The sequence below is a fragment of the Xiphophorus maculatus genome, chromosome 21, assembly GCF_002775205.1.
Source record: "Xiphophorus maculatus strain JP 163 A chromosome 21, X_maculatus-5.0-male, whole genome shotgun sequence".
In the NCBI taxonomy this organism is placed as follows: Eukaryota; Metazoa; Chordata; class Actinopteri; order Cyprinodontiformes; family Poeciliidae; genus Xiphophorus; species Xiphophorus maculatus.
The window spans coordinates 4,078,857-4,095,041 of record NC_036463.1 but is presented as its reverse complement, the minus strand read 5'-3'; the positions used below and the strand labels follow the sequence as shown (position 1 = coordinate 4,095,041).

The following is a 16,185-nucleotide window of genomic DNA, read 5'->3' as shown; positions in this document are numbered from 1 at the left end:
CTGAAAATCAGCGGAGAAATATCTGTAGCGCAGCAGCTGCGGTACAGTCTGCCCACTAGAGTAGAACTGAACCGAACCAAACATGAACGTATTTCATCGCCTAACGAAAGACAAGGAAGCAAAGAGATTTCGGCTAAAGAAATCTGAACTTGATTACGTTGCGGATGCCAATTTGTAGCGTGACGACGCCGGGCACAAACCAGACGGGCGCGCCTTGGCAGGCCCCGGCTAAATTTCTTCAGAAATTTTGTTTTTCTAGTTTAATATTTGAACAACTATATAATTAGATGGACCAAAATAGAAAGTTATGTGGAAATCTTGGTATTTTAAGGGTAAAAATGACAAAAATTGGGCAAAAGAAATTATTTCTAAATCAGTTTCTTTTAATAAAAGATCTTATGAAATTTTAACAAAAACTACAGATGCGTGTCTGTGAATCTTTAGTTAAAACATGCTTGCTTTTCATTCAGTGGGTAGAAAATCCAGATTTTTTACTCGAGTAAGAGTAGAAACATGTAATAAAATTACTCAAGCAAAGGTAAAAAGTAATTTTCTTTTCCAAAAGTTGCTCAAATAAACTAGTCACTGCCCAACTCACATTCCAGTTTAACGTCGTTCAGATTGTTGGAGAGTTTCAGGAGTTTTTAAAGACGTTCTCTGACCAACACCAGCTTGCCAGTCTGGTAGCATGAATCAGTATGAGCGCCAACACAGACCATATTGTGCTAATGGGATTGGGTATCCATGCATATATTCATCCAGTCGCAGCATGCATGCTGTCCATTTTTTAGAGCCACCACTATTCAGCCGGCTTACACGTTGAGCTGCGTATGGAATATAAATCAGGGGAAACGATATTAGATCTGTGCCGGGTATTGGCAGTTACCCAGAGGTGTTTTCAAATTGCTATTGGGGGTAAAAAAAGATGGATTGGCGTTATGACAAGCATCGTGTGTCGGGCTGTTTCCAAGGCCCTCGTAATTGTGCAAACAGAAGATACCTAAAGGTGTTATTGGAGTAAATGATTGGTGAATGTGAGCTCAGTTTCTGCTCATTTCTGCTGCTAACGGGGAAATTTTGCTGAAAGCAGGATTTCATGTCTTTTGTTCTCAAAACTTTTAATACTTTTGCTTACATGCTCATTTTGAAAGCAGGATTTCATGCCTGTCTTCTCAAAACTAGTAACGCTTGTGCTCAAAGCGTCTCCTCACACTCGGACTGTCTCTGCTCGCTTACGAAACATTTTCTGCTTGCTTCTGGAACAAAACTCCACCGTCGCCTGGCAACCTCTCAACCAATAGAACGAAAGTGTTGTACTGGGTGCGTTCGTTTCCTTCTAGTGGGTGTGCCTGTGTGGCTACTATCAATTGTAGCAACCTGCGCCACCCACTGGATGTAGAGAGAAACAACGGGCTAAGCTTTCTGCTCCATGTTACACTAAACATCTGCTAGCAGTGAGCTACGCTAACGGCTACTGGTCTTAGGCAGGAGTTTGTTCTGTCTAATAAAAAAACTCACTAGGATCAAAAGAAGCATTAAATGGTTATTGGCTTGTTTCTGAGTAGTGAGTTGTGCTGTTTTAAGTAATTAGTCTATGATAACAATGCTATTGCTAATGCTAACAACAAGCTAACCCATATAATTTCTATGTGCTTGGATCCGCTGCTCTAGTTGTATGTTAATGTTAAGTCAACCATTCACAGCGATCTAAAGAAACTCCATTAAAAACATGGTTCGACCAAGCTGGGGCGCAAAAATAATATATCTTACCTTACGTGTGAATGCTTATCTAAGTAACTGTCCAATAAAACATCTGAAAATACAATTTAAATGATGCGATCGTTACCTATTACAAAGTGGGCGTTGCAAACTCTGGCATTGTTAGTTTCCATACCTCCTGCCTTTAGCAGTAGATGGTTGATCAACTTTTTAAAAAATTAACTCGTTTGTGACCAACTACCTTCGAAACACAAAAATAATGTTCATCTTTCTCTCTATTGAGCAACCGTACACGACGCACACTTTAGGCATTTTGAAGCTTCATCAACAGAAGTAAACGGGGTGCATTTACTTCCTACGTCATCTGAAACCCAGACATGCTTGGTAATGTTTTGTTTTTGCAGCTTTTGTGACAAATCGGCATCAATGGCTGCCACTTTTCTTCCTCTTGTTCTCTAAACAATATTAACTGGAACTGAGAAATTTCAGTTGAACTCATATGGATCCAAATGTTTAGTGGAAAACTTTTCAGATGTGTTGCTATAAACCCAACATGGATTTCCATTGGTTCTGGTCAGTTTTCCAAAGAGGTCGGGTTAATTTGTGAAGGGCAATCATTGACATTTTAAGATGTGGCCTCTTTATTGCATCCCATCACACAGATTGATTAAAATGATGATGAACTCATTGAAACTCCTGAAGCAACTTTTCCATATACAGTTGCTTCTCTTCGGTTCATTCTCTTGCACAGCTTGGCAAAGACGGTTTTGTTTCCCGTCTGTTCATGTATCCGTCCTCTCCCTCCTGTTTTTTTGTCTCTTTGCCCACCTGCCAGCTCCAAACACACACACACACACACACACACTGCTGCACACCTTAATCTCACTGAAGCGATGATGAAGATGTAAAGAGTCCCGGTTTGGCCATGCTTCCTGGCAGATGTCTCTCTCATGGCCAAACCAACAGATTACGTTTGAACCTCCAATTAAGTTGGGCTGCAGAACCTGACGAAAAGATACTGCCAGCCTCACGCTGGAGGAGTAAGAGGAGAGAAAGGTAGGGAGTAGACTGAGAATGAGTCTGGTGGGAGGGAGTGTGCAGAGAAAACACACAAGCTGGACGCGGCCACTACAAGTGAGAGTTGGAGAAGATGACATCTTGGGGAGACACTGACTGATAAGCCTCGTAATCGCTGATGAGAAAGATCGAGAAGCTGAGGAAAGTCAGAGAAGAGGTCTGCAGTGGTCGGAGGGACGGATCAGCTGCAGGAGAGAGTGATTTCCTGAGTCCATCCCGGTGAATGGATCGACGCGTATCTCATTGAATCTGTGTCGGCGCGTGATTGATTGGCCAACGTGGAACTGAGCTCAGACTCCGGCAGTCAGCTGGCGGGTCGGGTCTCAGGCTACGCTAATCCTCCCACTCCGGGTTGGAGTCTCGATCATTAAGGACTTTCTGTGACTGGGGAATAGGAGACCAGAGGAGCGGAGCGCTTCATTCTCCAACTTCAGTCATGTCGATGCTAATTGTTACTCAGCGGATCGATCCCACCACCACCTCCAAAATGGTAAGGCGTTCAGAACTCTCTTTGTGATGTACGATATCAATCTTTAAAGTCTGATTCCTTTTTGCTGTCAATGTGAGGGTTGTGTCAATGACGAGACAAACAGGAGTTGAATCCCTGAGGGGTTTTTCTCATAAATCCCATGGCATTTCTCCAGGCACCTCAGGATAAAATAAACGTCTCTCTCTGTTTTCCATTGCATCACTCTCCCTCCTCTTTATCTTTTCTGCCTTTATCTCAAACCCTTAAAAGTGTTTTATACGCGGGTTTGATGGAGCGCTTGGGTCAAAGGGCGTTTGGAGGGGCCACAGGTTTACTATTGCAGCACATTTAGTCATTTATCCCTGGCTGGGTTTCAGATTATTTGCAGGATATGTGTCAGAAATGTTTCATGGTTGATCACCAGACTCTGAAATCAACACTTGGAAACCTCCAGGTGTTTCCACAGTAAAATGTGGGTGATATAATTAAAGGCAGCAGTGCAGCAAAACAGAACATTTTGGAGATTAAACAAAACAGCCCCGGCTCAGATAGGAGATATTTGTAATTTGTTAGAAAAGGTTGTTTATATCTACTGCAAACTTTCATGTTGAGGCAAGAAATGAAGTTTGGAATAAAACTAAAACAGCTAGTTGAAGTCTGAAACTCATCCATCCATCTGTTGTTTATGCTGCACTGCAAAAAACACAAAATCTACCAGAGTTTTTATGTCTAGTTTCAAGTGCAAATATCTTAGATAACTTGAAATAAAACAAAACTAACTTGCAAGTAACTTTTCAACAAAATTTAAGAGCTTGTTTTAAGTCAGTAATTCTTTAATATTGATGGAAAAAATACTGGTTCCACTGGCAGATTATTTCACTAATAACATGGGAAAAATTTGTTATAACTAAAAAAAACTGTTTCAAGTGTAAAACTGAATATTAAAAATAGATCAGAGTACTTGGTAAGATTGTGTTTTTTCAGTCAGAAGCCTAAAAAAACAGTACAGATACAATAGGCCTTCGCAGCGCTTTGCTGCTCGGGCCTAATTATCAGGAAAATAAATTTAAAATGCATGTTTACACACTTTAAGGTGAAGTGGTGAGAACCAGTTTGCAAAGCTCAGGGTTTCACTCAAATAATTCAATTAATTACCAGCTAATTAGTAGCTAATCCTGATTTAATTTTTTTTTAATGATTGACCTACATTTAAATTCTCAAGTGCCTCTGTTAATAATATATTAAAAGCCTTTTTTAAAACATCGTCCAAGACCAAACGCCAACATGTTCTTTAACCAGCATTAAGATCTCTGCAGGTTTTTGATTATATTCACTTTTGATTTTTACAGAGAAACATTTCCAGCCGTGTGGAATGAAAGCAGAAAGATTTTATCTTGGAAAGAAAATCAGTTTTAGATTCTTGGCATAGCTAAATATTTCCTTAAGAATGAGCTTGTATCATTCTTAAGGGATTTAAATGGGATTTAATTTCTTCTTGCAGGATATTAACTTAATTTTTGCATATGAGCACCTACCAGTTTGTTCATCTGGTTTTCACACTTTTCTAATTCGGTTTCCTCCTTGTGCATCGAACTCTGATTATAAAGATAAGAAGTTGAATTATGTTGTTGAGCGGTTTAGATTTAGAGCATTGCTGTCCAGACTACAATTAGTCTTTAATTTATTGCTTTTTTTCATGTTTTCTTTGAAGGATAAGATCGATTTTACATGAAAGTATCGGCTGATCGCCAGTCATCCCAAATTAAGAATCTCTACATCTGCCTTCCTTTGCATTGGTGTAAAAAGTGGTATAATTAAATTTCCTAAGCACTAAACTTTCATACACTGCAAAAACACAAAATCTTACCAAGTATTTTTTAAAGCACTGGCAAATTTTTTTCACGTATAAGATATAAGAATTGTCTTATAAGTGAAAAAATGCCAATAGAAGTACCACTTTTAATTAATATTAGTAAATATTGATCTAAAAAAGCTCTTAAAACTTGCTGAAAAGTTAGGTGTAAGTTAGTTTTGTCTTATTTCAAGTGAAATAAAAATATTTGCACTAAAGTAGACTAAAATACTTGGAAACATTTTGTGTTTTTGCTGTGTCAGAAACAAAAATAAGGGCAATATCTGCTTAAATATAAACAGAGGGATTTAGTTCCAGCTTTTGGCCATCTGTGACCGACCAATCTAATAACCAACCATATGTTGGAGAATATTGATGCAAATCTGGGTAAAATATGGTGCTCACACTGAAAAATGCTTCTTTTACAACTTTTCCTGCCAAGCAACATTTACAAACCACAGCGTTGTCCCGTGAAGCATCAGAGGAGGTTTTAATTAGCCCATCAAGAGCCAATTATTGACTTTAACTTTTAACTCGGTGGCTTTGTTTTTTAACTACCTCATAACTCTGAGAATCAGCATTAAAGTGGAAAAAACTGCAGTGAAATTCCACTTTTCTGCACGTTTTTTGCCAACAACCTTGAGTCGCCCGCGACCTAGCCTCATCTCCATTGCTCTCTTCCTTTATGTGCCGTTTTTGGCATCGCCATTTTTTACTGCCGTATCGGTAGATTTAGAGCTGAAAAACCAGCCGCCGGGCCTGTTTGGGATGTTTGATGGGCTGAGATTTAACACCAGGCTCTCCAAGTTCTCTTCAGGCAGATAGCAGTCGTCTCTGCTCCTCTACAGGAAGACGTCCCATTTCCCACCTAATGCGTCTAATTCCAATCGCTCTGTAAAATTAAAATGGTTCGGAGCGTGTGCGGCACCGTCCCTGATGGAAATCTGTCACTTTAAACACCAGAGAGTCTTCACAAGTGAAGGATGTTGGAATGCCTTTTAATGCCGTCCAGATGGAAGTAAGAATGTTATTGAAAAACACTTTTTCGGCTCTAAGTGGCAGATTGGTGCTGGAGAATGAGAAAAGCTACGTTTAGTATCGATTCTTCTTGAAATGACAGATGATTGACTGCAACACGCTGCAACGGCTGAAACATGAATAAATAATTTTCTCTGCGGACATTTGTCTCCGGCCCAGTTCCTCTATGACATTTAAATCCTACTTCTCCTCAAAGAAATCGATAATTGCATTAAATGTGCACCTTTCCTCTACAACCTTTGTGGTCATTCATAAAACATTTTTAACTTTCCGAGCCAAAAACAAAAATGAAAGATTGGGGAAATGCCCAGTTTTAGATTGAATGCATTGATTATTTTGTGCTGAATTCTGCAGGAAAACAACATAAAAAGCCATCAGGTAATTACTCTGCTTTTTCTTTTCGTCTTCCCAATGCAGTCATGGGTTTGGCGCGTTCATTTATTAGAACGGTTCATCCTTTTTAAGTCCCACCTTCTGTTTTCTCATTTCTTTCCCCATTCAGACTCTGCTTTTCTTGTTCCTCTGGCCAGCCTGCAAACGTCTTGCAGGTCTGAAGGGACAAATTAACAATGAGCTCTGGTGTGTGTCAGTGTGTGGTTCTCTGCTGCAAAACAAGCAGAAATACAGTAAGAAAAAGAGCTGCAGAGCTATACATTTAAATGTTTGTCTTGGACAACCTTCCTAATGAGGCCACAGGTAGAGCATTAAATCAGTTTAATAAGGAGAAACCATATGGTGTGTGCTTTCCAAACAGCCAAATATTGTTAGAAACGGCTAAATTAAGAACTCTGTTGGGACAATGAGGAGTGTTGCCAAGTAAAACAAATTGATCTGAGGTTTTAATTGGTTTGAATTCAAAGCGTAACCGTACAGAGCCTTGATAGTGCGGCGCTTCACTTTAACTGTTCATCAGGAAGAATTAAAACTCTTCCATTAAAGGAACACTACGAAGTTGCTCAGATAATGCAGTCGCAATGTTTAGCTTCTGTAGTTACAAGTTCTCATTGTGCTGCAGTCAGGAGAGCTGATTAGAAACATTTAATTAAGTTGTGAGTTTGTTTCTGTTAAATGGGAACTTATGATAACAACGGTGTTTGTTTGCGGTCAGTAGAATAGAAAAGTATTTAATTTGTCCTTCAGTGGTAAAATTCTCAGTGTAGCGTTAGAAAATTCGTTAAAACCTCGACAATAAACACGAATACAAACTGGAAAGTACTTGAGTAATTTGAAGTATTTGTACAAAATGGCTGAAGTCACCATAGATATACGATAGACCCATATCTGCATATTTTAATAGTTAAAATACCTAAAATACCGTAATAAGCATTAAATCAAGGGCGTCAAACTCAGTTTTATTTTGGGCCAAATCAAAAATCTGAATGTTCTTAAAGGGCCGGTTGTGCCAGAATGTATTGTTAAAACTCATTAATCTGTAATAAGTTGCTGTTTGTTTCAGCATTCAGTGTTTAGCATGAAATATTGAACATTTTTTCACACTGACCAGTCCATCCAGGATTTCATGATTGTTTTTGTGATGCTAATTTATAAATATTTGTAAGGAATACTTGCAATATTTGTGCTAATGTGTGACGTTAATGTGACTTTTTATTAATTGCCGTTTCTACAACTTGACATCAAGCAAGGCTGAGGAGGCAGTCACTTAAACCCAATATTTCTGGCCAGTTTTGAGGAAAATTTGCAGCAAAATCAGACAGAAATGTTGATTTTATATACATTTTGCAGATTTGTGAAGAACTAGAGGGATTTATTGATGTAATTTGGACTCTAGAGGGCCACATAAACATCTCTGATGGTCCAGATTTATCCCCTGGGTTTTGATTTTGACACATGCATTAATATGGATGAGAATTTTAAAAAACCAAGTTGGTTTGGTTTGTGTTGGTTCCAATCGTTGCATTTCCATTGACCATAAAATTGAACAAATTGGAATTACAAAAATAAATGTACTCAATGGAAACAGAAACTGAAAGTGATGGAAGTGCCTCAGTTTCCAAAAACCATGCTCTAAAGTATAAGGAGTTTTCTGACATGCTGAAAAAGACGCTAACGTCGCTAACGTAATGAGATATAAATAATAATCTCTTGTAAGCGATTTTTAATGTCTTATTGTGTTTACAAACTTTTTTTGTGTGATTTTAGGTTTGTTTTTTATTTAATGTAAATAATTGGAAGGTTGTGTCTTTTAGAAATTATTTGGTGCACATTTGAAATGGAATCTCAACAACTGTTTGTATTGTACCTGTCCCCTATAAAGGGCAGTATTATATAAAATCAACATTTTTGAGCTTTACATATGTTATGATATGTTTATGATCAAAGTGTTGCTTTGATTCTTTCATTCACATTTGAGAAATCCTTGAATTTCTCACCGATTTCCGCACAGCTCCTCTAGACTAGCGGCAGCAGCGGTTAGCAAACACCTGTTGGAAATGTATGTAGTTTCCAGCAGGTTTCTCAGTCCAACAGCTTTATACAGAAAACATTTTGTGATAACTTCTTGAAAGGGGAGTGTTGGAAAGAGCAGAAGCTTCTTAAAGGAACAGAAACCCAATTTCGAGTTGTCTTTTTTTTTTAAAGTCACATTTTTATATTTAGAGCATTTTTCTAACAACTGAAGGTAACGTAGCTACTTGATTTTGCTATAAAATGACACTATGTGCCTGGAATGTACCTAAAACTTCCTCTTTTACAAAGAGCAGATTTGTGACTCTGGATCTCTGCAGCTCCTCCAGAGTTACCACTTCCTCTTCTTGCCTGACCTGTTGGTTTAGGAGAGCAGCCATGTTTGTTTCTTCCATAGCGGTGTAGCCGCGTCGCGCTCAGATTCATCAGCTCTCTCTGCGTCAAACTTTAAGTCTTTCCCACTCTCACTGCTTCTTAAATCATTTTTGAAAACTGAACTGAACTTTGTGTTTTATTATTCAGTCGAGCTACAAATAAAACCGTTTCATCTGACTGGCTTTTATTGTCTGAAACGACTCAGTGGTTTGTGACTTCTTTTTATTTTAAAAAAATTTATCACGCTCGTACGGCGGCTGCTGGTTTGGCACTCTGAATTTTCACCCACTTTCTTTCTCTCTTCCTTTCTTTCTGTCCCCGCTGCTGGACTTTGTTGGGTTATTGCCGAGCTGCCAGAATGACAAATCAACCCTCAGCAAACAGAGTTTTTTTCCCCTCCCTACTTGGACCGCCATACGTGAAATTATTCTGCTTGGCCCTGTCTGGGAAATAGGATCCAAGTCAACAGAGGAGCAGGAGATAACTGAGAGGCATTTCTTCTTCTTCTCCCCTGCAGCCTCACATCTTGTCCCTCTAACCCTTTATATATAAAAATGTTCTAAACTCTGCAAAAACACAAAATCTTACCAAATAATTTTTGTTTAGTTTCTAGTGCAAAATAGTTCATTTGAAAAACTAGCTTACAAGCAACTTTTCACACAACTCAGAGCTTGTTTTACGTCAGTAATTCCTTAATGTTGGTAGAAAAGTACAGATTATTTCACTAATTCTAAGTTACTGATTACTCCTTCAATATGTAGGATTACTTGATTTGGAAAGTAACTAAGTTAGATTACAAGTTAATTTTTGTTCACCACCTGAATATAAAAATAACACTAAGCTCTGCCAATACTTAGTTTATTGTTTAATAGTAACACTAATGACATTTAAAGTTGAACTGAAACTATTTCAGGAAAACACATTAAGCATAATTAAGCAAATACTTATGAAAAATAATTGTATTTCTTGACTTCAGTTTAAAAACGAATATTGTTTTATATCAAACTCGGTTTCATTTTGGGCCAAATCAAAAATCTGAGAGTTCTTAAAGGGACGTTTGCGCCAGAAAGTATCAAAAATGTATTGATAAAATCCATTAAATATCAATAAATAGCTGTTTGTTTCTGCATTCAATAAGTGTTCCTTTAAATTAAATAATACTGAACATTTTAGTCCATCCAGAATTTTGATTGTTGCAATCAAAATGACAGATTTTGTGGTGCTAATTTAAGAATATTTGTATTTTTGATGTGTGATGAATCTGATGTTAAATGTGACTTTTTATTAATTGTCTTATCGATCATGGACTATAACTTGACATCAAGTCAGGCTGAGGCAGCAGTCACTCAAACCCAATGTTTTTGGTCAATTTTGAGAAACATTTGCAGTAAAATTAGGAAAATATTTGGAGGTCTGTTGATTTTGTGTGAATTTTGAGGATTTGCAAAAAACTGTAGGGATTTATTGATGTAATTTGGAGACTAGGGGGCCACATAAACAGCTACGGCGGACCACATTCGGCCCCCAAGCCTTGAGTTTGACACGTGTCTTTCTTGAATTCATAGAAGAAATAACATTTTTTAATCAATTTTAAGGAATTATTGAGTGAAAATAAGCTCATATTAGTAATTAGTAAGATATCTTACTAGAAAATGGACTAAATTCTTGGTAATATTTAGTTTTTTTTCAGTGTCTGTGTTGGAAGTTGCAGCTTGAAAACATTTTACTCCTCTGCTTCTCGCGCCGCCTCTTTAAATTTCCCGTGGACTTAATCTCGCCCATTTCAAATGAGATTTTGACTCAATTTTCCACGCTTCACATCGCCTTGCAGAGGAATTCTGCATCGTAAAGCTGGAGCATGCGTAAAATATTGTGACTTGAAACTTTTTACTGCTTGTATTCTGTCATTTTTGTAATATTTCTCCTTGGCAATGCTATGAAGGCAAGCCGGGGAGAGAGAAAACAACCCCCATACCCCCATTAGAGGACAGATGGGAGTGTCGATCAAACCCGAGGTGTTGCAGTCGGATTGGTGCCGAGGCGAGTTGGTGGTTTGCACCAGCAAAGTGACAGCACCTATTAATTTGTCCATTTAATTTTAACTCCAACAGCGTCAGGCTCCAGCACCTTCAATCTCCCCCCGTCATTCACAACAAGCCCCCAGGCCGGCAGCCACAAACACACACCCACACACAGGAGCCAACACATTCGCTAAAAGGCTTTTAATCTAAAGCTGAAACGTATTCTGCTGCTTCCCTGAAAAACGTGGGGCTTTTAAATCAATCAGACGCTCCACTTTTTAAAACTGCTGCTGCGACAACTTGCCGCGGCTCGGGAGCAGATGTCAGGGTGTGTAAAACCGCTGCAGTTGCAAATTGGGTTCTCTGGTGGCGAAGCACACCCGGGCATCCCGAGTAATGGCCGGATTGATCGGCCCTCTGCGGAGCCGGCGATTGAAGCCGGAGCTTTATGACGCTCGTCTCGGCTGGAGATGGACTGCAGCAGAGAGGGGTTGCGACGCCGCGATAGAAATTCAGAAGTTCTGGCTCTTCCTCGCCCTCGCCGTGACCTTTGCTCCCGCTGCGAATGCCCGAGCCCGTCACAGCTTCAATAAGAGGGATTTACTTCTAACAAGGCAAGGTCAAACTCCTTCTCTGTTATTCAGCTGCAGTCATTTCCTTCTTTTCTCTGCTTTAAGCACACATCCCTCCAGAACTATTGACACATCCTGTAAATGTTCATAAAAAGATTTAAAATATTCATCTTTTATTGCAGTAGCGTAATCTCTTACAGAGGAAAAAAAAAAGAAGAGAAAATCCAACCTGTAATCTGAGTTCATAGCCAAACACATGAAGCTATGGAGAAAAGAAGAGACCTAATATTGATTTCTGAACACTTTCTGAGTTAAAACATTAGTATTGTTGTTTCTAAATTAACATAAACTTGTTTTCTTTGCATTATTTCAGGTCTGAAAGCTCCGCCTCTGTTTTATTATTTTCACCATTTCTCATGTCCTGCAAATAATTAAATTTGTGCTTAATTTCAGAGACATGTTGTCAGAAGTTCATAGAATAAAAGAACAATGTTCATTTTACTCAAACATGTACCTATAAAAATTAAAATCAGATAAACTGCTCATTTTAAGTGGTCTCTTAATTTTTTCCAGAGCTGTATATACTAAGAATATTTCAGTATTCTTAGTGTATGTCGTCATTTGTTTGGCTATGTGCTCAGATTACAGGTTTTATTCTTCTGAAACTCAGATTTGTTACAATTATTGACCAATAAATGTAGCAATTTATACTTTAAGAATTTCCTAGGAATGCTTACAGTTGACTAATTTAATAGTTTATGCACTAAATATACCTTAAAATGCATTGAGGAAAACGTCTTAGCACAGAAGCTAACACCTTTAGCCTCCTTTGTCTCAGCCAATCAGGGTTGTGGAAAATAAACGGCTGTCGTGCGAATGGAGCAAAAACATTTGAATATTTTTAAAATTATTTTAAGTTTTTTTAATAAAAATCTTCTTAAATTGAATAAAATGTCAGTTTTTGTTTTTGTTTATTAGACTTTTTTAGCTTTGTTTTTAAAATCAATGTAAGTAGAACCAGAAAAATGCAGTCACTCAAAAACAGACTCAGTTACATTTATTCACTAACCTTGTTACAAAATAGTTGATAGAAAACTTTACACCATTTAAAGCTGCAGTAAAAAACAAAAATAATGCTTTTTACACATTTGTTAAAAGTGTCACCATGTCATGACGGTACAATGTGAGACGGCAAAAACAACCATTCAGAGCCAGGAGGCGGATCTTAGCGCTGTCAATCAATTCTGCTTAATGTACTAATGTTAGCAAAACAACTTGTCATTCCAGTAGCTATGCTAACTAGCTTTAGCATTCATAGCTGTACCGGAGGAAGAGGACGGGAGTGAGCATGTACGCAAGGATGATTGACAGCGCCAAGACCCTCCTCCTGGTGCTGATTGGTTGTTTCTGATTGAATGCCGTCAGAGGAGCTTAATATTTCTCACATTTTATCTCGTGTAAAAAGTTACTGAAGCTTTAATGGAAATGTCACACATATTGTTTCCTTTAATTATTTTTAATTTATTGCTGTTTAACCCGTCCGGTTTCCTGGTTGCTGGGATGATAGTGGTTTGGATTAATTGCCCCCAGTGGAGACCTTCTGCCAGTGGCTGTATTTGTTCTTAATATTAGTTATTTTTCAAAGTGTTCTGGACTGTGGCAGCTCACTCCGTCACCTCTGTGCTGCTTCTGTAACGCCTCGGTTTTTATGGAGGAGGAATGGATTTCGAGAGCGCGGCTCTCCTGAGACGTGTTGCAGGATAAATGCAGCTTTGGACGAAATGAGAGGCGATCCATCATAAGCCGGCCTGACAGCCTGGGACGCAAAGACACATCGAAACTCAACTCTCCTGATAGAGGCGCCTGATTGCTCTTTTAGAGTTTTAATTTCTGTCATACTGCATGTGTAGCTAGACGTGGGAGAAAAGCAGAATGATAAACAGGATGATTCCTGGTAATGATTGGGTTTTAGAGTGATTAGCATCTTCTGAATCAGTGGAAAAGTTTCCCTTAAAGCAGGTGAAGCTGCTGTGTTGTCCTGGTAGGTCTGCTGGGTGAAGGAGCGTCACAGCCGGGGTATTAAAGCGAGCCGCTCTGCCCTCTGCTGCCCCGACGCAGCACGCATCTTTCATCCAAACAGGAAGCAGTGATCTGGAAATCCCTTTCTCCCTGTTAGTCCAAAATTTACACAATTAACAACTAAACTCCCAATTTTCTGCAACATTTTCACCTTTTTTAGACATTAAAAATGACAAGTCATTACCAGAGTTTAAAATTACATTTACTTGAGTAACTGATTTGACAAAATGTACTTTTACTCTTACTTTAGTAACTTTATTATGAAGTATCTGTACTCTTACTTGAGTAAAATTTCTAGATTTTCTTACCCACTGAATGAAAAACAAACATGTTTTAACCAAAAATTCACCAGACACAGAGACACACCTGCAGTTTTGTTAAAGTTTAATCAGTTTTTTATTGAAAGAAACTGATTTGGAAACATTTATTTTGCCTGATTGATTATTTTTTCTTACTTTAATTATATGAAATATTGCCATCTGTTGTCATTTTTAAATATTAAATGATAAATTGATCAGTCACTCATAGGCCTGTCACGATAAACGATAAATCGATTAATCGTACGATAAATTAAAACTATCGACATCATTTCAATTATCGGCATTATCGTCTCTTCCGGCCTTTTTCTCTAGAGCTGTTGGCGATTGTCGGCCCATTTTTAAAACCTGACAGACCAAACATTAGCCGACAGAAATCCTAGATATAACGGTTCGATCGGTTCGTTCCTGCTGTGTGGTGTCCAACAATGGGCACAAAATAATGGCTACAAGTCCAGTGAACTAATTTTAAAACCAGGCATTAATCAACGCTTTACTACAATCTACCTGCAATGCATGTGGCTAGTGTCAGCGTAAAGTCCTGACTGAATGAAAATCATTATAAACTATTTACGTCACGTTAACGAACAACAGCTGAAAAGTTACCGGGTTTATCAACTGCGGTAGCGATTTCGCTCCAACTCCTCCCCTTGTCATTTCTATATTCTTTGCATGTTGAATAAACATTAATGTTGTTTCCACGTCGGCTGGACTTCGGGTTGCGCCGTGTCAGCTGTTTGGGATTCCCCGACGTAATTTCCCCCCAGAAAGCACGAGGAGAATCCGCGCTTTCTGATTGGCTGCCTGTTACATTCAACAGGAAGCGTTAAAGCTCCCAGTCGGGGAAAACCCCTGATTTATATCGGAGCGGCAACGACGATCTACCGTAACACACCACACAATCTTAGAAAGACCAACGTTTTAAGATTGTTGTAAGGGGAAAAATAGGAGCAAAAAATCATGTAGTGTGAACTATTGCATCAGGTAGTCGATGTGCCCATCTTCTCTATTTAAATCTAATTATTACTGAAGGGCAACATAATATACAGACTTCATAATCTGCACTCTTTTGGTTGAATGCAGTATTTATTTACACTTTGGCTTTATGTTGTTTAGTTTTTATCAAGTACATTTTTTGTTAATGGAGACTGAGAATCCATTTTATTTTTGGTTGTTTTGTTTATCAGTTCCAGTGTTAAATATTCTTTTGAAAATAAAGTGTATGTATCTTTGGCAGGAAATCACATGCATTATTACGTCATTTCCATTAAGTCAGTGTAAAAAGATCTTCAAACAATATTATCGTTTATCGCAATAATTTTTTGAGACAATTAATCGCTCAGCAAAATTTGCTATCGTGACAGGCCTAGTCACTCAGTACTTGAGTAGACTTTTTACCAAATACTTTTTTACTCGAGTAATTTCTTGGACAGATACTTTTTACTTTTACTTGAGTAAAAATATGTTGAAGTACTCTTACTTAAATGAGAAACACATAAATGCGTGTTTTTCTGTTAGATTCTGACAAATGGATGTTTAATGTTGCTTTTTTCTATACTGAAACAGCAAAAATAAACATTTTAAAATTTTATTTGTGACATGTAATTTTAAAAAACGCATTTCCTGGTGACGAATAAGTTTGGCATCCACATTCTTTTCAGACTGAGGTGAATCATTTCAGGTGCGCATTATTACAACAATGTAGCAATTAAACTCATTATACTCAGTCATTACTTTCAATACCTCAACCAGGAAATATTCATCATTTAAAATCTCATTTATAAAGGTTACCTGAACAAAAACAGCCCTAAAAGCCACTCCTCTTAAATTTATAAATCATAGAATGTCACCAAAATGTAAATAAAAAGTAAAAATAACATAAGAACATTAAACTGTATTTAAATAATTCATGAATCACCTGGAGGATGAGCTCCTCTCATTCTGGACCTGATTCCAGCCAGGAAGAGAGAAGTACTTGAACTCTTTTTCCCCGACTCAGCGCGAGTTTTTGGCTTCGTCAGTAGGAACAGACGCTTTTATGGATAATGTCAGACTTTAAAGAGGCTGTTAAAGTGAGAGGGAACGCTGCAACATCTGTCTGAGGCATCCAGAAAGGAAACTAATGAGTCTGGAAAAGGATTAAAAAGGCATTAAAAGTATTAGATTTCAGCACTTTGCCTTTATTAAAACCTTAAAATGGAGGACATGAAAGACAGTTTACTCCGAAAACAAACCGCAAGAT

At 38.1% G+C, this 16,185-nt stretch overlaps 1 protein-coding gene across 3 annotated transcripts in view; it reads left to right on the top strand.

The window, feature by feature from the left end:
• Window positions 1–16,185, top strand: part of dpp6 (dipeptidyl peptidase like 6) — a 301,131-nt gene that overhangs the window by 85,114 nt on the left and 199,832 nt on the right. The window contains exon 1 of one of the 3 annotated variants that reach the window (XM_023326528.1): window positions 2,839–3,286. The exons of the other annotated variants lie outside the window; for them this stretch is intronic. Within the exon in view, the coding sequence (XP_023182296.1) occupies window positions 3,233–3,286 (54 nt within the window). The 5' untranslated portion in view covers window positions 2,839–3,232. Of the gene's footprint in view, window positions 1–2,838; window positions 3,287–16,185 lie in introns of those variants that run through there. 3 annotated transcript variants of the gene reach the window in all.